The 22,686-nt window shown below is 35.3% G+C and overlaps 1 protein-coding gene across 1 annotated transcript; it reads right to left on the minus strand.

Annotated features, from left to right (window-relative positions):
• Positions 1-1,337: 1,337 nt before the first annotated feature.
• Positions 1,338-22,686, minus strand: LOC119606121 (titin). Its single transcript, XM_037959510.1, has 7 exons — positions 21,797-22,686; positions 20,973-21,209; positions 20,800-20,837; positions 14,315-20,013; positions 14,146-14,247; positions 14,011-14,079; positions 1,338-13,943 (listed from the first exon to the last, which is right to left on the minus strand). Exons 1-7 carry the CDS (start codon positions 21,971-21,973, stop codon positions 1,843-1,845), a joined length of 18,423 nt encoding a protein of 6,140 aa, XP_037815438.1. The 5' UTR covers positions 21,974-22,686; the 3' UTR covers positions 1,338-1,842.

A 22,686-nucleotide genomic window follows, 5' to 3' on the forward strand; every position in this document is an offset into this window, starting at 1 on the left:
ATTATTGTTACTTAAGAATGTAAAAATAATAATTTCAATAATTTTTGGAATTTCGAACTTAAGTTCGAGTTTTCGAAATTAATTTTGAATGTTCGAAAATGGATTAAAAAGTTTAGATTTCATGTATATATTAAGAATTTTTACAAACTTTCGAAATTTTTCTAATTTTTGTGCAAAAATTGAATGTTCGAAATTTTTCGAACATACAAAACTTTATAAAATATTGATAAAATTTCAAAATTTCTCTTATTATTATTGCTTAAGAATGTAAAAATAATATTTTCAATAATTTTTGGAATTTCGAACTTAAGTTCGAGTTTTCTAAATTAATTTTGAATGTTCGAAAATGATTTCAAAAGTTTAGATTTCATGTATATATTAAGAATTATAACAAACATTCCAAATTTTTCTAATTTTTGTGCAAAAATTAACTTTATAAAATATTGATAAAATTTCAAAATTTCTCTTATTATTGTTACTTAAGAATGTAAAAATTATATTTTCAATAATTTTTGGAATTTTGAACTTAAGTTCGAGTTTGCGAAATTAATTTTGAATGTTCGAAAATGGATTAGAAAGTTTACATTTCATGTATATATCAAGAATTTTTACAAACATTCGAAATTTTTCTAATTTTTGTGCAAAAGTTAAATGTTCGAAATTTTTCGAACATACAAAACTTTATAAAATATTGATAAAATTTCAAAATTTCTTTTATTATTGTTGCTTAAGAATGTAAAAATAATATTTTCAATAATTTTTGGAATTTCGAACTTAAGTTCGAGTTTTCGAAATTAATTTTGAATGTTCGAAAATGGATTAAAAAGTTTAGATTTCATGTACATATATATTAAGAATTTTTACAAACTTTCGAAATTTTTCTAATTTTTGTGCAAAAATTAAATGTTCGAAATTTTTCGAACATACAAACAAACCTTTATAAAATATTGATAAAATTTCAAAATTTGTCTTATTATTGTTGCTTAAGAATGCAAAAATAATATTTTCAATAATTTTTGGAATTTCGAATACAGTTCGAATTTTCGAAATTAATTTTGAATGTTCGTAAATGATTTAAAAAGTTTAGATTTCATGTATATATTAACAATTTTAACAAACATTGGAAATTTTTCTAATTTTTGTGCAAAAATTCCATATTCGAAATTTTTTGAACATAGAAAACTTGATCAAATATTGATAAAATTTCAATATTTCTCTTATCATTGTTACTTAAGAATGCAAATGAATTAATGAATTAACCACCTACGCCCCCCTTAAAAAACAATTTTAATTTAGATTTTATTTACTTTTTTTTTTAATTTTTTTTTTTACATTTATTATTTATATTTCTATATATATTTTTCTGTTTGTAAGTTGTTACATAAAAGTTATAAGCTAAATTATATTATATCATATTATTACAAAGAAACATTGTTTTTTTCCATTAAAAAAGATAAACATTTTTTTGAAAAATAGATTTTTTCTCTAATAATAATATAAAAAAAAGAAATCGTATAAAGTGTGTATTTTAATAATATTAAAACAATTAAACAACAAAGTAACGCATAAAAGATAATTTATATATTTTTTCCAGGAGTCAAATTTACTTTTGAAGTGGAGTTTTTCATAAGTTATACACAAAGAAAAAATTCAACATAAAACATACTCCTACCAAAAAAGTTATGCTCCAAATCTTAAAATAAAAATATATATGTAAGTTGAAAAAAAAAGACAAGTTTATAAATATTTCTGAACATATAACTAAAAAAAGAACTAAAATTCGCTTGAATGGAAAGAGTGTGTGTGTGTGTGAGAGAGATAGTAGAAAGAGAAATATTAAAATTATTTGCGTCGAGTGCGCGTTCCTCTTTTAACCGGCTCTGGTGTTTCGACTGACGTTGGTTCTATATTGGTTGTTAGTTGTTGTTGTTGGGTGGAAGTACTAGCTTCAGCCTCTTGATGTTCATCGAAATGTACATTTCTACGGCCTCTCCCTCTACCACGTGTGACTTTTGCCTCTGCACCAGGAGTATCGGCGTTCTCAGCTACTTCCTCTACCGCTTTAGCTTTGCGGCTTTTTTTTACTGGTACTTCGGTTGTTTCCGTTGTAGTAGTTGTTGTCGCCGCTTTACGTACTCTTTTGTTGGCTGGTTTATCTGCCGTTTCCGTTTTGTCATGATCATCTTCTGTATCATCAGCTCCTTCTATCGTAGAGGCAGAAGTTAATCTGTGTTCTCGTTTTAGGGGAGAATTTTTGTTTTTAGCTACTTTTTCTTCTTCCAACTCAGAACTGTGGGCATCTGTTTCAGGTGTGGCCACTATAGGAGTTGCTGCTTTTGTTGGAGCCTTTTTGGCCCTTGACCTTTTAGGTGGATCAATGGCGGCAGCCGCTAAAGCATCTTCTTCAATTCTGGCTTTAGCTGCGGCAGCTGCATTACGTCTACCCGCTGTGCGAGTGGGTGGTGTTGGCGCCTCAACTGCAGGAGAAGAATCCTGTTTTTCGCTTTCCAATTCCAAAGATTTCTTAGCTGGTGGTTCATCGCTATTAGCATTAGGTTCTTCTTCAGTTATTTTAGCTTTACGTCCTCCACGACGTCCTTTAACAGGAGCATGAGCTGGAGGCGGTGTGGTGTGTAACTCAACTTCTTTTTCTTCTACAACTGCAACAGTGGTTTCTGTTTCCTCTTTAGTTTGAGCAACCGCTGCTTGTTTACCTCTTCCTCCCCGTCCGCCCTTGCTAGCTTGAGGTGTTCCTTCGACTTCAGTTTCAATAGTGGAAGCCTTACGTCCACGTCTAGCTGGCGTACGTTGTGGCGTACCTGCATCTGCAACAGCAGCTGCCGATGCCAACAAACCTCTTTTCTTGGGTGTTTCCGCTTTGGCACGTTCTTCCTCTAGGAATTGTTGAACTTTAGCGGTTGGTTTTCGTGTGCGACCTCTAGCTGTTGTAGTTGCTGTTGTCGTTGAAGGCGATGGTGAGTTATCGATAATGGGTGCCGTTGTAATGATGGCCGTGGGTGATGTTTTTGCAACTTCTAGGGATTTGCGTGGTGAGTCTGTTTTCTTTTTTGTTTTAGTTGTTACTTCACTATCGGAAGTTTCATCATAATTGTGATATGCCGTAGCTGCTCTGCGCTGTGGTACATTGCGTGCTCTTCTACCTGGTGTATCATCAGCCAGTTCTTGCGATTCCGCTGTTATGTGCTCAATAGTAGAAACCTTTCGGCCTTTTCTTGCAGTGGGAGCAGCACGTTGTGGCGTTTGTAGTTCTGCACTTGGATTAACAACTATTGTTTCAGGGTCCTTAGTTGATTTCTCCTCAATGTGCTCCTTTGCGTTCGCGACAGGTTCTTGAGTATCTGTATGCGACTCTTTACGCTTTCGACCTCTGTGTTTTGTTTCAGGTGAGTGTGAAGTTGTTGGCTGATCGGGTTCTTCGGTATAGTCAACTTTCTTTCTTCTTGTCCGACCTTTCTTAGCTTCTTCTTGTGGGTGTTCAGTTTCAGTGTCATGATCACCATGTTCGGCTTCATGTTCAAGTTTCTTTCTACCCACATGACGGCGTTTGTGTGAGGTGTCACTACTTTCAATATGTATCGATTCCTCCTCGGTGTCATGTTTTTCTGGAACCCCTTCTTCATGTTCAGATTTCTTCCTAACAACATGACGACGTTTATTTGTAGTATCATTACTTTGAACGTGTTTTGATTCTTCTTCAGTGTCATGTTTTTCTATAGCCGGCTCATCATGATCATGTTTCTTTCTACCAACATGACGTCGAGTACTTGTTGTCTCGCTAGTTTCGATAACCATTAGTGAACTATGATCTTCCTCTTTACCGTGTTCGTGTTGGTTCTTAGTAGTGGATTCTTCTTCATCGACTACATGTTCTTCTACATGGCGATTTTTCTTTCCCACTCCTCTCCTCTTGCTAGATAAAGCACTCTGCACTTCGTGATCATGTTCAATATCTTTAACAACAGCCTTTCTCTTTACAGACGCCAATGTTTCATGTTCCTCTTCGTCTTGTTGATGTTCCACCACGTCAGCTGCAGCTTTTCTACGACCTTTTCGAAGTTTAACGTCTTTTTGATTTTCTTCTTGAGGAACAGCATGCTGATGTTCGGGTTCAAGATTAACTTCAGTTATCTTTACTTCGGACAAGGGTCTTTCTTCCGCTGACTTTGTTTGCTCCTCGGTGTGTTCAGTATGTGATTGATGTTCATCACTTTCATTATGTCTAGTAGCTTTTCTTCTAGATTTAGTTGAATGATGTTCTTCTTCTTGTACTTGGTGTGAGGCTGCTGCACCTCGTCTTCGTGTAGACTTTTGAGGTTTCTCGACAACATCTTTATCAGTTTGAAATTCTTCAACAACTTCTGGCTTTTTCTCTTCAGTATTATCTTTAATTTCAGTCACTTGATGTCTGGCCCGTCTCTTGGTGGGCTTTTCATCAACAACAGTGTCTTGATTCGTTTCGGAAGTAGTACGCGTACGTTTCGGACGTTTCTTAAGGGAGGTATCTTCCTGTTTCTTTTCATTTTCTTCATCAGTACTTTCATCTATGATCACAACATTTGCATCAACATGGCTTTCAAGAACTTCACCAACTACTGCAATTTCTTCAACATCTTTTACAGATTCTATTGGTTCTTCTAGCTTATTAGAAGTCATTGGCTGTTCTACAGGTGTTTTGCGGTTTCGACTTGTTGTACGGCCTTTAGATACTTCAGCATGATCTTCTTGGTTGTCAGAAGTATTAGGGTGTTCAACAGGTGTTTTTCTGTTTCGACTTGCACTGCGTCCTTTTGCAATTTCAGGAGAGACTGTGGGCATTTCTGTTTGTTTTTCACTCGCAGCTGGTAGTTCTGATTCAGAAGTAGGATGCTCTGCGGGAGTTTTACGGTTTCGGCTTGCACTGCGCGCTTTAGAAACATCTTCAGTAAAGGTTTCGGAAGCTGCAGCTTTATGTTTACCACCGCGTCTTGTCGCATGAGATGTTTTAGTGGAGGTTTCAACATGTTCAGCTTCTTGTGATTTCTTAATCTCTTCATTTGTTTCTTCAACATGTTTCTCTACGCTAGTTTCGACTGGAACTTCCTCTATATCTACATTACGTCGACCTCCACGTTTGGCAGTTTTCGTGATGGCTTCAACTTGTTCAACTTCTTCTGGTTTCACTATTTCTTCATTCGATTCCTCAACATGTTTATCTACTGTTGGTATTACAGCGCTGGCAACAGATTCCTCCACTTTTGTAGAAGTTTCGACTGAAACATCTTCCACACCTACTTTACGTCCTACTCCACGTTTGGCAGTTTGTTTCGTAGAAGCATCGACTTGTATCTCTGGTTTGATACTTTCCTCATTAACTTTCTCTGGAGGCTGTTCACTGCTCTCCAACACGACTATTTCTTCATGTGGAACATCACCAATTTTAACTGATTTGGTTTCAGCAACCACTTCAACTTCGTTAGTTTTATGTTCCTCTATTGTTTCTATAGGTTTATCTTCTGCAGCTGGGATTTCCTGTGCATCTATTTTACGTCTTCCCCCACGTTTGGCAGCTTGTTTCGTAGGAGCCTCTACTTGTTTCTCTGGTTTGACACTTTCTACGTTAAGTTTCTCTTGAGGATGTTCACGGCTTTCAATCGCGTTTTCTTTTACTGTCAGGTCAACATTGACTGTAGCTACAACAGGAACATCTTCGACTTTAGTTGATTCGGTTGCAGTCACCACTTCAACTTCGTTTGAGATATTTTCGAGTTCCGTGGCAGCTTCTACGGATTTTTCCTCTATAGTTGCAGCTGGAATCTTACGACGACCTCTGCGGCTGGTAGTTGGTTCTTCGGGAAGACTTTCGGGTAAATCACGTTTACGTCGACCTCGTTTAACACTATGTTCTTTAATATCGTCATGTTCAACATGAGTTTGTTTTACTTGGGTTTCTTCTAGGCCTACCTCCATTTCGAGTAATTCTTGTGAATATTCTTTAATTTCTTCTTGTTCTGAGTTTTTCTCCATGTTTGTCGATTCTACCGGAACTTCCGGAAGAGTAATAGTAGCAGCTTCGGTTTCACAGTTTTCGTTAAAGTTTTCTTTAGTTTCCTTATTTAAATCGGCTGAATGTTCTATTATTTCTGCCTGACCCAGAACATCCTCCGTTTCTTTTATAGTAGCGGTAGCTGTTTCCAGCTGGCTAGTAATCTGTTCTTCGTTTTCTTCTGGCACTATCTCTTCCACAGGAGTCTTTTGTACTTTACGACGACCTTTACGTGAATGCTTTGTATCTTCTTCATGAACTGAACCTTGACTTGATTCTGATACCGTCGGTTTGCGACGACCCCGTTTATTCGTATGCTCTTTAACATCTTCTAATGTCACACATTGAACATCAACAGTTTGCTCGTGTTTATATTGGTTATCTCCTGGTTCATTTTGTTCTATTTCAACGGATAATTTTGATTCAACTTCTGCTTGCTTTGTTTCTTCTTTGTCGCCAGTAAATATAATTTCATCCTTATTGCTTAAGATTGTAGTTGTCGCCACTTCTTCCGTATCTATTATCTCCTCTACTACAGCTTCTTCTACAGGAGTCTTTTGTACCTTACGACGTGTCTTTCTAGAACGCGAATTGTCGTCTTCGTGTACTGATCCTTGACTCGATTCTGATACAGTTGGTTTTCGGCGTCCCCGTTTGATTGGCTGCTCTTTAGGTTCATCCACAGTAACAGCCATTTCTTCAACTTCTTGTACAGTTTCGGTAATTTCTTTAGGTTCGGAAATTGATTGCTCTTTAGGTTCTTCTACAGTAACAGCCATTTCTTCAACTTCTTGTACAGTTTCGGTTACGGTAGGGTGGTGAATAGGTTGCTCTTTAGGTTCTTCAACGGAGATGACCATTTCTTTATCATCTTCTACAGTTTCTGTAACTTCTTCAGGTTCCGGCAATTCAATAATATCTGACAACTTGTGTTCGAATACATCATTTGACAAACATGTGGCTTCGCTTGATATGACTTCATCGTTTTGAGTTTCCTGTAGTTCAATGGTCTTCAAATTGCTGTCACCTGCGGATACTGAATTTTTTTTATTTTCAGAAATTGTAGGTTTACTTTCTTCGGCAGATTCTTCTGTAATGTCTGAAGAAGAGTCTACTGTGGGCGGCAAATTTTCAATTGCTTCTTCAGATTGTTGTTGCTTCTCTAAAACAGGCGGAATGGTTTCTTCGGATAGTGTATCTTGATCCGTTTTATCATCTTCAATTTCTTCAGTTTTTTGGTCTTCATCACTTGGGGCCTCGTTTTCTAATTCGGCAACGATTTCTTCGTTATTGATTTCAACTGATTTTGGAAGTTCAGAAGTTATTTCCTCTAGTTGTGTTTCTTTCGTTGATGAAGCTTCTATTTCTTCTGTAATAACTGCTTCTGAAGATGATTCCTGCTTTTCAGTAGAAATCTCTATAACTTGTTCATCTTCCTTATCTGTAACTTTTTCGACTTCATTTTCAGTCTCAGTTACAAGTTCTTCGGTAGTTCTTGAATTTAGTTGTTCCATTTTGTCTTCTTTCTGATGTTCTTCTTCAGGTTTTGTAACATATTCTTTTTGTTCTACAGCAAGCTCTTCACATTCTTCTTTTTGTTCTACAACTGTTTCTTCCACAGGAGGTTTTTGTACTTTACGACGACCTCTACGTGTATGACTATCCTCATCTTTAACTGAGCCTTGACTTGATTCAGATGTAGTACGTTTCCGTTTAGGTTTTTCGTCCACTACTTGAGACGACTTGGAAATTTGTGGTTCTTCTTCAACTTGTTGGAGTTTTTCTTCACTTTGTTTTTTAATGATTTTACGCCTATCTCTGCGTGATCTAGAGTGACCTTCTTCTCCTTGTGTTGAATCTTGACTGCTTTCCGACACTGTACGTTTTCTACGACTAGTTTTAGTTGAACTGACTTCGGCGATTTTACCATCAACTTCCTCAGAGACTTCTACGATCGCATGTTTCGCGGTTTCCTTCGATTCCACTGCAGTTTCTTCAGATTTTTGTTCATTTAGCTCTTCAGCGGTTTCATCAACAGTCATTGTAGCTTCATTTTCTATTTGTGTTGTGTTCTCTTCTGTTTTTGTATTTTTCTTGGTACGTCTAGTAGAGGGCAACTCTGAATCGGCTTTAGAACTTTCTGTAGTCTGTGAACCTTTACGTTTACGCAGGCTGGTTGTTGGTTTTTCCGATTTAGCTTCAACAGTTTCCTTTTCAGTTTCTTTTTCACTTTTATGATCCATATCGTTTATTTTTATTTCAAAATTATAAGATTTTACAATTTCTGATGGTTTCGTAGATTCTTCTTGAGAATCTTTTATTTCAGAAGTGGATTCGGTTAGTTTCTCAGTTCTCTCTAAAGATTCAGATTTCTTTAATTCTTTTGTAGATTCATTTTGTGTTTCTTTAGGAAGATTTTCGCTTGCTTTTGTTGAATCTTCTTCCTCTATTAAAGAAGGGTTTTCAGCTTCGATTGGTTGAAGTTTCTCTGTTGAAAAGGTTGCAATCTCTTCTTTAGATCCTAAAGATTGTTTATCTTCTGAAATTTCCACCGGTTTAGATGTTACTTTAGCTTCGGTAATATTTTCACTAGATTTAGGTGATTCTTCAGACTTTGTTGAATTGTTTTCTTCAGATTCTGTTGCGGCAGACAATTCTTTTTGATCAGATTGAGAAGATACAGTCGCTTCAGATGGAATATCAGTTTCAGTTTCGTCTTTGGGATATGAAACTGGTTTATCGCCGATGATTTCAGATGAATCAGCTTCTTTGGATTCAATAGATGTTGCTTCAAGGTTTTGAGTGGTTGATTCTTCTTTTACAAGTGCTAATGTTGTGTCTTCTTGGAAATCAGCTATCGACTGAGGAACTTCGTAAGATTCCTTATCTTCAGTTGAAGTTTTATCTGTTGAGGAAGAATCCTGTGGATTCTCTTCAATGACTTCAGTTGGTATTGGAGAAATAGTCTGTTTCAATTCTTCATTATCTTTTGAGCTTTCCTCAGAAGTTTTAGATAATTTATCGTCGTTACTTTGTTCAACTATTTCTTCCGATGTTTCTAAAGGTTCCTGTAGATTAGCCGAAGTTTCTCCTGGAGTTTCATCCGATGATTCTTCTTTAATTTCTAAAGTTTCAACTGGTTTATCGTCGACTTGTTCAAGTTCGATTTCAGATGTTTCACTTGGCTTATCCGTTTGTGGTGGTTTCTCTATCAGCTCAGATTGATCCTTTGTAAGATCCTCTAGCTGAGAGCACTCTAATTCATGAGAAACTGTTTCCACTTCGTCTTGTTTTCCATCCGAGGAATTAGATTGTTTAACAACAGATTCAACTTCTATTTTTTCTTCAATTTCTAAAGTTTCAGTTGGTTTATCGTCGACTTGTTCAAGTTCTATTTTAGATGTATCAATTGGCTTATTATCGGTTTGTGTTGGTTTCTCTATCAGCTCAGAGTGATCATCAGTAATATCTTCTAGTTGAGAGCTCTCTAATTCATCAGAAATTTGTTCAATAACATCTGCTGTTTTCACTTCGTCTTGTTTTTCATCAGAAGATTCATGTTGTATAACAACAGTTTCACCTGGTGTTTTATCCGAAGATTCTTGTTTAATATCTGAAGTTTCATTTGGTTTATTGTCGACTTGTTTGTCATCTGATGATTCGTGTTCGATTTCAGATGTTTCACTTGGCTTAACTTTGATTTGTGATGAGTTCTCTATCAGCTCAGATTGATCTTTAGTAATTTTCTCGGGTTGACAGCTCTCTTCAGAAATTTCCTGAACAATGTCTGCTGTTTCAGCATCATCTTGTTTTTCATCAGAAGCTTCAGGTTGTATTAGTACTGATTCACTTGACACTTTAGAAACTTCTGACAATTCCGATTGTTCTTCAGTAGTATCTTCAATTCGAGAACTTTCTGAAGATTCTAATTGGATTCCAGATGTTTCATTCCGTTTAATTTCAGGTAATTCAGACAATTCTAAATGTTCCTCAATTCCTCCAATTGCATCGGTTTCTTTTTCACTGGCAGATGATAATTCATACAATTCCGCTTGTTTCTCAATTTGAGAATTCTCTAAAACTTTAGCTGTTTCTGATATTACAAATTCGGCTTCTTTTTCATCTGAAGAATCAGGTTGGATTGTTAAAGTTTCACTTGGCTTGTTTTCGATTGTTGGTAGTAATTCTGACAATTCTGCGTGTTCCTCAGCTGTATCATCAATATGAGAACACTCCAATACTTCAGCTGTATCTGATTCTACAACTTCAGCATCTTTTTCATCTGAATCTTCAAGTTGTATTGCTGAAGTTTCACTTGTCTTGGATTCGATTGCAGGTGGTAGCTCTGTCAATTCTGCTTGTTCCTCAGCTGTATTATCAATTTGAGAACTCTCTAATACTTCAGTTGTGTCTGACTTAACAACATCGGCTTGTTTTTCATCTAAAGATTCGGATAGTAAAACAGAGGTTGCACCAGCTATACTTGGCAACTCAGGTTGATCTTCAGCTGAACAAATTTGAGAACTTTCTAGATCCTCAGAAACTTGATCTGATGGTTCTTCCACATTATCTGCTGTTACTTCAGCCTGTTCACTTTCTTTTTCACAACTTTCTTCTTCCAATTTATTGGGTGTTAAAGATTCAGTTTCCTCGAAATGTTGCTGATCATCATTTGCTTTTACACTTTCAATATGATCATCCTTACGTGTCTCTTCATTTTCATTATTATTACCAGACTTCTCTTCCAGAACTTTCTCGCTTTCTTGAACATTTTCCTCCTCATTAGTTGCTTCTAGAACAGCTCCATCTTCAGCGGGTATATTCCAAGAACGTTCTTTAATTACTTCTTTAGTAGTTACCTCAACCATGGCAGATTCATTTTCAACGTCATTTTCTTCATTGACAGCCTCATCAGCAAAAGACTCATCGATGTTTGAATTATCCATAAAGATATTCTGGCACTCATGTTCCAATTGTTGTTTGGTTTCTTTTTCAGCAGATTTTTCATGTTTAATTTCTAGACTCTCTTTATTAGTTTCAATAGTTTCATCCTTAGTTTCCTGCTCTTCATTTGTTATAATCGTTTCTTCACAGATTTCAGTAACTGAGCTGTCTAAGAAAATATCTTCAGATGTATTAGATTCAACTTTTGTTTGCTCTATAGAAATTTCTTTAGCATCCAAATCTGCTTGCTTTTCACTAACAGCTTTCTCTGGCTTTTCAATAACATCTGTTTCAGTTGCATCTACTACTTCAGCAAATTCTTCTTCGGAATTTTTAGCAGTTTCTCTTGCTACTTCATCGTTCTTACTTTCATTTTGTGGCTCAGAGGAAATTTCAATAGTTGTTCGATTTTTACTGTCAGATGTTAACATTGCTTTCATGGGAGTTTCTTCAAATAGCAAACTTTCTTCCGCCAAAGTTTCGCTTTCAGAGATTACGTCTTTTGTCAGCTCATCCTCAACTTTAGAAGCTTCTTTTGCATTGCTATCATCTTCTATTTCTATTATAGATTTATCCTCCTCTTCTTTTTCAACAACTATTATAGAAGCATCTTGTTGTTTATTTTTACTTTCTAAAGGATCTTCGGCCAAAGACACATCAGAAACTTGTGCTACCATAGATTTTTCTTGTACATTCTCATCAATGTTGGATTCCTGTTTAGTTTCTGCTTCATTTGATTCAATTTCTTGCGATTGATTTAGATCTTCACTATCACTGACCATTAAAGGTTCAGACAAATCATTAGCTTCGTCTTGAGAAATTTCCTCTGCATTGGCATTATTAAGTGTGTTATCACCTACACATTCTTCGTCGTCGTCACTCACTACCAAAGGTTCTTCGAACATTGAAGGTTCCTCAACTAATAATGGTTCGTCTAACATTGAGGGTTGTTCATCTTGTACTGAATCCACCGTTTGATCTAATAAATCAAGACCGCTTATTTCAGCATCTATGGGAGTAAGAGGACGACTTTCTTTTTCCTTTAATTTAGCCGTGGCACTTAAAAGAGGATCTTTTGTTAGGGTTTTTGTTATAGAGCCAGTTGTTATATTTGTTAAGGATTTTTCAGTTAAATAAACTTTAGTACAAGTTTCGGGTATAATCGAATCAGTGGTACTTTGTTCTAAAAGAGAAACTTCTTCCATTTCTTTAACACTTTCATTAGCATTAACTTCACATTCTAAGATTGAGGGTGCTTCAGCCTGTTCTAGTGTCTCAATCCATTCTTCTACATCTGTTTTAGGTAAATCAGATAAAACATCTGCTGCTGAGAAAGGAGATGGCGCTTGAGGTGTTTGCAAAGCGTAAGATTTACGTTTATAGATATTACGTATGGGAGTTTGTATCTGCGATTCTTGGCCCACCATTTTATCAAAAGCCTCTTCGGCTGATTTATTGAGAGCCTCATCTAGGGACTCATTTTGTTTTTTTTCGAATTTTTCTACAGTCTCATCATGATCCGCATCATCATCACCATAATATGAATCGGTTATGCGTTCAACAAAACGTGATGCTACGGGAGTTTTGAAAAGTTCTTCCAAATTAGCCGTTTCACCGCCATCATTCAGGCTGGCATTCAAATCGTATTCAGTGGAAATTTCTATAGAATCACTACTTTTCTCTATAATGGCACTGGAAGGCATTGAGGGTATCATTATGTTTTTAGCTGTTGGTGTTCTAAGGAATTTATCTAATTCATGTTGTTTTTCAGCTGGTGAATCCATAAGTTCTTTTATGCCACCCATAATGGGTGTTGAACTCATTTTGGGGGTCTGCATTAATTCGCGTATTCCCTTAAGGCGTGGTGTACTACAGGTTTTAGGTGTTTTCAAAAGTTCTTTAACACCTTTCAAGTCTTGAGAAGTTTTTGAAGTAGTGCAGGGAATATCTTCTGTTTCAATTATCTCGGTCTGTTGTACAATTACCTCTTGTGGTTGTGGGGATTCTAAAAATTCTTTCACTCCACATGGTGTCATACAACTAGCCTTAATTTTAGCTGTAGTTGCAGACATATCTTCCGACTTTAGTGCCTCATCTCCTTCAGAGTATTCTTGCTTAGCTGGTGTGTCTAGCAATTCCTTTACACCACCCATTATGGGTGTGTTTGTTACTTTGGGTGTTTGCATTAATTCTCGCATTCCCTTAAAGCGTGGTGTGCTACAGCTCTTGGGTGTTTTTAGCAACTCTTTAACACCTTGTAAATTATCATTTTTCCTAGAACTAGAAGGCAGTTCCTCTACACATTCTTCCACATTTTTGCTAGCTTGTGGCGTTTTTACTAATTCCGCTACCACTGCCAATTTTTCCTCTTCCTCTTGTTCATTTTCTTTTGTAGTTTTAGGTGTTTTAACTAAATGGCGTATACCCACCATTTGAGGAGTATGCATTTCAGCTTTTGGTGTTTTTAGCAATTCACGCATACCCGACATCAAAGGAGTCTTGGGAGAATCGGCTATAATTGTTACCTGTTTCTTAGTTTTGGCTGGTGTGGAAACTTCAATGGTTTCTTTTGAGGATTTTGGTGTTTTTATCAAATCTGCTACTACCGCCAATTTTTCCATTTCTTCCTCTTCGCTTTCTTTGGGCTCTTTGGGTGTGCGTACTAAATCACGTAGACCTGCCAGACGTGGAGTTTGTACTTCAGCTTTTGGTGTTTTTAATAAATCACGCATACCAGCCATTAAGGGGGTTTTAGGCGTATCAGCTAGAATTTTTACAGATTTTTTGGTTACAGGTGTAGACATTCCTGGTTGTTTTACATCTGTTTTTCTAGGTGTTGTCTCTACATCATCTTCAAATTGTAGATTTTCCATTTCATCTTCACTCTGCTCATCTGCTGTGATCTGGCTAGTATTTAAATCCACTTCCTTAGCAACTGCTGATGAATCTAGAATTTCTACAAAATAAAACGAATTTTGGTTTAAATTTGGTTTTAAATTTCGAAAAGTTTAATATCAAATTACCTTTAACTTCAGGGCCAATACTGGATTTTTCCAAATTATCTACTTCTTTAGTTACTAATGAGTTATCAGCTGCAGTAGACAAAAAATATTTGTTTTATTATAAATTTAAATATGTCATTGTTACAAAATCCTTACCTTCTACGTGAACTTTATCAACTTCATCTGTTTTGTTAGAACTTTCTGGTAACTCTTCAATAATTTCCTTATTTGACTTTTCCTTGGAGTTTAGAGCATCATCTAAAAAACAAAGTTTTGTTATTATATAAATAAATTCTTAAATTTATAAAATATAATTTGAAAATACCTTGCTCCTTAACAGATCCTTCTTCTTTCTTTTCCTCTGTAGCCAAATTAGCTTCTTCAGTCTCCTTTTCTAAAGTCTCTGCAACTTCATTTTCATTTAAAGTTTGATCATCAGTTGTGATAAGATCTTCAACAGCATCTTGTTTCTCCTCCGAGACCGACTCATGTTTTGTAGGTTCTTGTTCTGACTCAAAAGTTTCCTTTTCTGCTGCTAAAGTCAATATATCAGACTTTTCTGTGGTGTCGTTATCAATATTCTGGGATTTTTCCACAGCATCCGAGACAGCTGTTTCAGTTGCTTCCTCAACTTTCTCTTTTTCTGCTAAATTTGTAACATCTGAGAGGTTTTCAAGATTCGCTTGCGACACTGTTTTATCGATGGACTCTTTGCTCAAACTTTCATCATCTACAACTTGCTTTTCAATCTCCTCATTTTGCTTCGTTTCCACAACTAACTTCTCAGTAACAGCGACTTCTACTAGCTCATCTTGTTCCTCTATTTTGGCAGGAACAACTTGTTTAGACATTTCCTCCGATTCCAATTGCTTAAGTGGTGTTTTAGCTCTTGAAGTCTTGGTTTCACTTGAAGTTGAAGATCGACGTTTCTTTGTAGTTTTCTTTTCCTCTACATTCTCTTCTTCTTCCTCGACTATAACAGACTCTACAACTTCTTCGTTTTCTTCTGGTATAACCATACGCTGTTCCAACAGCTTACGTGGTGTTTTGGATGTATTAGGTTTAACCGTGTCATCATCTATTGAAACTCTACGTTTGCTTATTGTTTTGGGTGTTAATGGTGTAGTTTCGCTAACCACCGATAAAGAGGCACGTCTAGTGGTTCTTTTTGTTGGTGTTGCGGTGGTAGTGGTTTCAGCTGACATCGAGGCACGTCTAGCACTGCGTCTGGGAGTAAATGATGACTCTGTAGTGGAGTTTGTTTGAGTAGTTTCTGCTGACATTGAAGCACGTCTAGTACTGCGTCTGGGAGTAAATGATGACTCTGTTGCTGTGGTTGTTTGAGTTGTAGTCTCAGCTGACATAGAAGCACGTCTAGTACTGCGTCTTGGCGTAAGACTTGAGGAATTTTCAATTTTCTTTTTAATATTGCTAATTGAACTAAGTTCTTTAGGCTTCTCAGTCTCGTTTGTATTTTCTCCAGATTTGTTTGCCTGTTCTAAATCGCTAACATTATAGGCTTTTTTTTGCTCGGCATCTGCTTCTGAATGACTAATGGTGTCTTTAACTGTACAATCAGATGATTTAGTGACTTGATCTTCAGTTAAATCTTGTGCGATCGCTTTGTTTTCTTCAGCTTTATCTGGTGTAGTCGATTCAGTCTTTTCCTCGTTGGGAGTATTGTCTTCCATTTGGAGAGCAATATTTTCTAAGGATTTTGACTCCTCACATTCGCTAGGAGCATTAGCTTTAGAACTTTCTGACTTCTCATGTTTGTCAACGTTTTCTGTTACTTTTGGTTTATACTTTTCAGGATATTCAATATCTTCTTCTTGGTTCAAAATTTCAGTGTCAGCCGATTTCTCATCCTCATCTAGAGAACTTTCTTTTGGTTGGAACACAACATTTTCTTCTTCACTTTGAATTACTTCGTTCTCTTTAAATTCTTCAGCATTTTCATTATTTTGAATGTTTCCAGCTACTTCAGATTCAAGTTCTTTAGCCTTTTCCTCAGTTTGAACTGCGATCTCTATCTCTTCAGCTTCAGTCTTTTCTGAAACACTCAATTTCATGTTTTCATCAATTGAAGCAATGTTTGAAGGTTCGGAATCTTTACTTCCTGCCGATGTTGTATCTGGAATTTGTTCTTCAGATTTCTCCTTATTTTGAAGTAAATCAGTTTCGTTGATTTCAGAAGACTCCTCTTGAGCATCCAAATCAGTCTTTTGTTCATTTAAAAGTGGATCTTCTTGTTCTTTGACAATGTTATCGCCGGAACGAATTTCTTCATCTTTTTGAACAATGTTTTCAGTTTCTTTAATTTCAGACTCTTCTTGAGCACTAAACTGATTACTTTCTTCTTTCGAAATATTGTCTTCTTTAGCGGTAATAATACTTTCCGAAACTTCTGAATTTTCTTCCTTATGTTCAAGTTTGTCTTCATTTTGAAAAACAATTTCGGAAACTTCCTTAGGAGATTCTGAAACTTTTGTGTTTTCTTTTTTATCTTCAATATGGTCTTCATTTTGAAGATCAATATTTTTTACTGGAGATTCTGTTTCAGGGACAATTTCAGTACTTAAGTTAGATATTTCATCAGTCTTATCTGTTTTGGAAGATTTATATGTTTCTTGACTTAAAGATTCTGCAGCCTGTTCACTTTCTTTTTCATTTTGATTGCAAACTTCTTGGTCTTGTTGTGTTGTTTCTATATCTAAACTTTGCTGAACCTCTTCAACACTATCATCCTGCGATTCAGTTTCGTTTGTAACTTCCGGTAATTCGTTGTTTTCTTCGTTACTAGTGACAACTGTTTCATCTTCTGTTATCTCTTGTGTTAGTTTTTCACTTTCAAATTCTTCGGTTAATGGTTTTTCACTCTCCAGTTTACCTTCTTCCAGTTCAATAAGATGCTTTTGTTTTATTTCATCGGATTTATTAAGAACATCTTCGATTTCTTCTAATAATTTACTTGTATCATCTAAATCATTATCAATTTTCTCAATAAATAACGTTGGCGATTTCTCTTCAGATTTGGAGGTTGTCGATTTTTCCAAAATTTCAGAATTATCAACTTTTTGCTCTGGTTTTTCTTCTAAAGTTTCTTTATTGTTCTGGTTTATTTGGGACAATTCAAGTACATCCTTATCATCCTCAATATCTTTATTTTCTTGTAGTGCTAAACTTTCTGTTTCCTGGTTGTTATTAGCAATTTCTTCTTCATCTTTTTTTACTTCCTCCTTTAAGCTTTCATCAGTTTGTAATATTTTATTAGAATCATTAGATTCTTTGCTTGTTTCAACTTTAATTTCTTCACTTTTAACCTTTTCTTCGATTAGAGATCCTTCCAAAGTAATGTCTTCGTACAATGGTTGTTTGCTTACATTCGTTTCTTTTTCGATTAAAGAACCTTCCAGGGTTATATCTTCTACGATCGGTTTGTATATAGAGGACTTTTGTTCATCATCTTTTTCCTCAATTTCCTGCAGCTCTAGTGACTTCATTTCTTCAGGTTTAACTACTTCTTTTTCAGTTTCTAGTTCTTTTTTCTTTTTATTTGTATTTTCATTATTTACTTCATTTGTTTCCTTCAATTCAGTTTGATCATTTTCTGTAGTTTCCTCTCCATTTTTAACTTCTTCTTGGAGTATATTTTCGCTGTTAATAGTTTCTATAATTTCCACTATAGATTCTTCTCCGAAACCGGTGTCTACAACCTTTTCCTCACTTTTCTGAGTTAATGTTTTGGCTGGTTCTTCTGTAGTAACTTTTTGATTTATTTCTGTTTCGTTAACATTTTCTTCCACAATTTCTTCAAGAGCATCTGTAAAACTCTCTTGAGATTCAGTTTGTGAAGTTTCTTTTGGACTATCCGTAATTTCAATGGTTTCAGTTATGCGTTTTTCTTCTTGTTCTTCTGTTTCCTGAGAATCATTTATAATCTCAGCAAAACTTTCTTCAGTTACAATAGATTTTGATTTTTCCTTTTCCTTTTCGGTTTCTTCTACAGCTATTTCCTTCTCTTCAGTAGTTGCTGAATTTTCTTCATTGCTGGTTTTATCAAGTTCTTTGTTTTCTTTACTTAAACTAGTAATTTCTTCTACATCTACTGGAATTTCTATTGGTTCTTGATTCTTGTCTGCTTCTTTAGTTTCTTTTTCTGGTGAAAATGTGGCATCTTTTGGCTTATTATCCTCTGGTTTTTCAGCATTTTCTTCCTCATCAGAATCAATAATAAAAGTACGACTAAGATCATCTACTTCACCACTAACGGCCGGTTGTTTATCTGCAAATAATACAGCCTTTCGCTCAGGTTTTTTTTCTGATTGCGTACTTTTAGCCTTTAGAATACTAGAGGGAGCTTGTGGAGGTGTTTTTGCGGCAGTAACCATATTACGTGATCGTGCTGATATGGGAGTTAAACACAAAGATTTGCGTGCTCTTGTAACGAGACGATCGCTCATTACTTGTTGTGGTGATTTTTCCTTAATCGATGTTATTTTAGAAGTGGAAGCTGGCAGTACAATTGATCTACGAGCCTTAGATATGTGAGAAGATAATGGTACACCTCCTATAGATTTGCGCACCTTATGCAGGGGAGAGGTCTTACAGGCAGCACGAGTTCTTAAGGCAGAATTATTACTAGAACCTGACACGGGTGTGGAGGTGGGTAATGCTCTTGCTGCGGAAATGGGATTAATAGATGAACGTCGTGAGGCCATTCTGTTAGAGCTTGAAGGTGATGCTAAATTACTGGTAGAAGGAGAGCTATCGAAACGACTCCTTGCAGGCATACTTTTACGGGTGGGAGTACTCATACTTTGCCTTCTAGGCAATTGCGAAGTACTTTTATCACCCACTGAAGCTTGAGGAGTAACTGGAGTTCTTAACAAAGCTAAATTACTGCGCAAAGGTATACGATTTATGGATTCTCTGCGCGGTGTGGTAGCAGTGTTAAGATTTCTTTGTGGTGTGGTGTTTTGTTTTTTGGCACTTGTTATGAGAGCGCGTTTCATCAATGACTGGGGAGTGCGTTTGGGCGTAAAGGCTCCCGCTCGAGTTTGAGCCTTCACAGGTGTTGCCATACCAGTACTAGTGACTGGCGTACAACCAATATTCGAACCATCACTCGTTACTTCTATAATACTCGAAGTATCTGTGGAACTGCTGACACTTATAACAGAACTGGGCGTTTCTAGAGGACTGTTGCTGTTATCCTGTAAAGCAGGTGTAGAAGGCAAGGCTGATAAACCCAATTGTTCTTCTGAGGACAATTTACCACATGATTTATCAACGTTAGTAGTTTTTTTCTTGGCAGAAGCTTTCAAAGCCGATTTTAAATACGGACTAGCCGGTCTTAATTTATTCGGTGTTGTTAAATCGATTAAATGCATAGAGGAATTCTTAAGTACTTTTGTAGAGGCAGTATTTGGTTTACCCTTTTTCGATGTAGAAGGCGTATGAAAAGTCAATAATTCTCTTTCATCACCCTCATCCTCCGCCGCATCGTCGTCTTCATTCAAATCACTTTTCGGTGTGCTATAAACACTTTTAGGTGTTGCGGGAGTTTTAGTGACCAGCACTTTTGGCTTTACAACGGTCGCAAATGATTTTTCAATTCGTACACCCGTTTCACGCGGTGAAAATGAAGTTATTACAACATCCGATTGATGGCACATCGTAAGTAGTTGTTTATTTTTCTTTTGTGTACTTTTATTCTCTTTATCTTTTGTACAATTGATTAAATTCATTTTAGGTGTTTCCATTAGAGCACTGGTTGTGGTTTTTTCATTTTGTTGCTCCTTTGGCTCTGGTGTTACACTGCGATTACGATTTTCTGGTTCTTTTTCTTGTGTATTGGCATTTGTGTCTTTAGAGTCTGTTGTTTGATTTTCTTTAATATCAGTTTCAATTTTAGTTTGATATTGTTTTGTTTGTGGTGATGATTCGCCTTCGTTGCTGTTTTCATCATTTGAATCTGTTGATGTGTTTCCCTCTTCATCCGATTGTATACAATAGGCGAAACTTTTTTATTTTTTATAAAAAATAAGAATTTTTGGAATAATAATACTTTTTAAACATTTTAGATTAAAGTTTGTTAGCATCTAAAGTGTATTATATATAAGTTAAACTTTCATTTAAGCACATATTTTCACTCCATAATGAAGTCTTAAGAATTAACATTGTCAAAATCTAATTTTTCTAAAATTTTAAATTTCTTTATTATACAGATCAACTAGAACTGAACCAGAAATCAAATAAAACTAAACTAGAACTGAACTAAAACTGAACTAGAAATGAACTAGAACTGAACTAGAACTGAACTAGAACTGAACTAGAACTGAACTAGAACTGAACTAGAACTGAACTAGAACTGAACTAGAACTGAACTAGAACTGAACTAGAACTGAACTAGAACTGAACTAGAACTGAACTAGAAATGAACTAGAAATGAACTAGAACTGAACTAGAACTGAACTAGAACTGAACTAGAACTGAACTAGAACTGAACTAGAACTGAACTAGAACTGAACTAGAACTGAACTAGAACTGAACTAGAACTGAACTAGAACTGAACTAGAACTGAACTAGAACTGAACTAGAACTGAACTAGAACTGAACTAGAACTGAACTAGAACTGAACTAGAACTGAACTAGAACTGAACTACAACTGAACAAGAACTGTACTTCAACTGAACTAGATCATCTAACACAATTATGCCACTTTTAAATATATATTTTCTTTGGAACTTTTAACTGATTAAAATTTATAAAATGTATTTTGAGATAAAAATTTCTTTAGGTACTTACTTGTGTACTGTAAACCTTTTGGGTAATTCTCGGTGAAGCTGAAATGAAAAGAAATACATTATATTGGATATTGAACCGATATTATTGAGTAGATATCATCAATTAAGTCCCAAAATATGTATATAGTACCTATCTCATATAAATTATGTACATATAATAAAAAATGCTCTTACCTTAAAATCTGGACAAGAGTTTGGCGGTTGTTCGGGTATACCGATTTGTTTTTGTGGTGTCGAAGCGGCTTCAACGGGTAAATCTTCAAATTCATTACTGGAATTTTTTGGGAATTGCCATAAATATTCTTTATCCAATATTGACAATTTCGAATTGTTCAATAAAATGCGTTTGATTTCAACAGTAGAACCATTAACTAAAATGGGTTTATCGGGTGATAAATTACGTATGGTTACCTAAAAATATATCACAAGACAAAGATAAAAAAAAACAAAAATTAAAAGAAAATTAAAAAAATTATACTAGTATGAAATTAAAGTCTGGCGAAAACAACTACATACATATGTGTATGGAAACCAACTACACATTTATAATATAATTATCCTATTTAGACCTTAAATGATAGCTTTACTATAATATTTATGTTGAATTTCTTCTAGGTATCAATATTTCGTAGTTTTTTTAAATTTAACTGGGTTTCCGAATTTTGCTTATTATGGGGATGCTATGACGAAATTTTTAAAGTGGAAGATATCTTTAAAAGGATTTACAAACGAAAGTTCGTACGGACATAGTTATATTCAATGCGGATGTTATTCAAAAGCTATCGGTGTAGGATATTAGAAGATGGTATAATTCCCTCCGCACTTTTGTAGATAAAATTGTTTTTAAGAAAAATCTATACAAAAAGAAAGCCTCAAAATGTTATCTAAATTAAAGGCAGCTGCACCTTTATACACAAATAAAACAACATATCAAGACAAACAATAAAACAATTGTCTAGCAATTGCAAATATTATAATATTTTCAAATACCAACTTACCCTTCCAAATGCATCACATTCAATTTCACAATGAACACCCTTGGCTCGTTCGTCGACCAAAACAAAATCACAACTCACATAATAGCCCATGGTAAATTTGCGGCCTTTGGCCAAGACAATCTCACCATGATTGCCGGCTTCATCAAGGCAGATGAATTTTGCGCCTTCCAATGACATTTTCAATGTTGGTGTTAAGTGGTTTTAAAAGATTTCACAACACTCAAGCACTTCTTACTAAGCGGCATAAATAATTCCTGTTTATTTCTTTTTTTCTTTGCAATAATTTAACAGTTTTTTTAACTCCTCCTTTTCTCCCAACGACCAGAGGTTTTTCTTTTTTTTTATACTTTTTAGTTTAATTTTTGTATATTTTCCTGTTTTTTATTTTCTCACATCTCCTTTGATTTGTTTGTGTGTGTTTGATGCCGCATTAACAAGCAGGAAAAAAAAAGGAAGCCGTCAATGAAAAAAGATTTTGTTCACTGGGTATAGAAAGTTGGTTGTTAATTTTTTCATTTGCAAAAAACCAACTTTCAAACAATGAAGCCGAGTTGTTTTCTCTACTTTTTGGCAGCTTTAAATGTTTAAAATTCTTTTCCTTATGTCTTGAAATTGTGTTAATAGTTTAATTAAAATCACTTATATTTATGGAAAATAATTTTTTTCTGTATTGGAATTTTTTTCTTTTGCGTTTCCTTTATTATTTTTCTGGACACAAAATTCAAGCGAACGAAAAGGGACGCGCTCTCGCAAATAATAAACTCTCGTTTGTTGTAAATTATGTTGTTGCTGCTGCTGCAACTGTTGTTGTTTGCAATGTTGCTTTGTGTTTTGTTCGTTTGAAAAATTTAAATAAACAGTGTTGTATTTTAGCCTTAACCAAAATAATA

Source organism: Lucilia sericata, unplaced genomic scaffold (genome assembly GCF_015586225.1).
Source record: "Lucilia sericata isolate MDLA Ls3-8-SP2 unplaced genomic scaffold, ASM1558622v1 Contig000553F_arrow, whole genome shotgun sequence".
Lineage (NCBI taxonomy): Eukaryota > Metazoa > Arthropoda > Insecta > Diptera > Calliphoridae > Lucilia > Lucilia sericata.

Bases quoted from the DNA above. Each gene is read 5' to 3' on its own strand.
- LOC119606121 (XM_037959510.1), bottom strand. From the start codon at position 21,973: ATGTCATTGGAAGGCGCAAAATTCATCTGCCTTGATGAAGCCGGCAAT. The intron at 20,838-20,972 runs GTAAGAGCATTT...TTTTCATTTCAG, and splicing joins ACTCTTGTCCAGATTTTAAG to CTTCACCGAGAATTACCCAA. The intron at 20,014-20,799 runs GTAAGTACCTAA...AAAATAAAAAAG, and splicing joins AAAAGGTTTACAGTACACAA to TTTCGCCTATTGTATACAAT.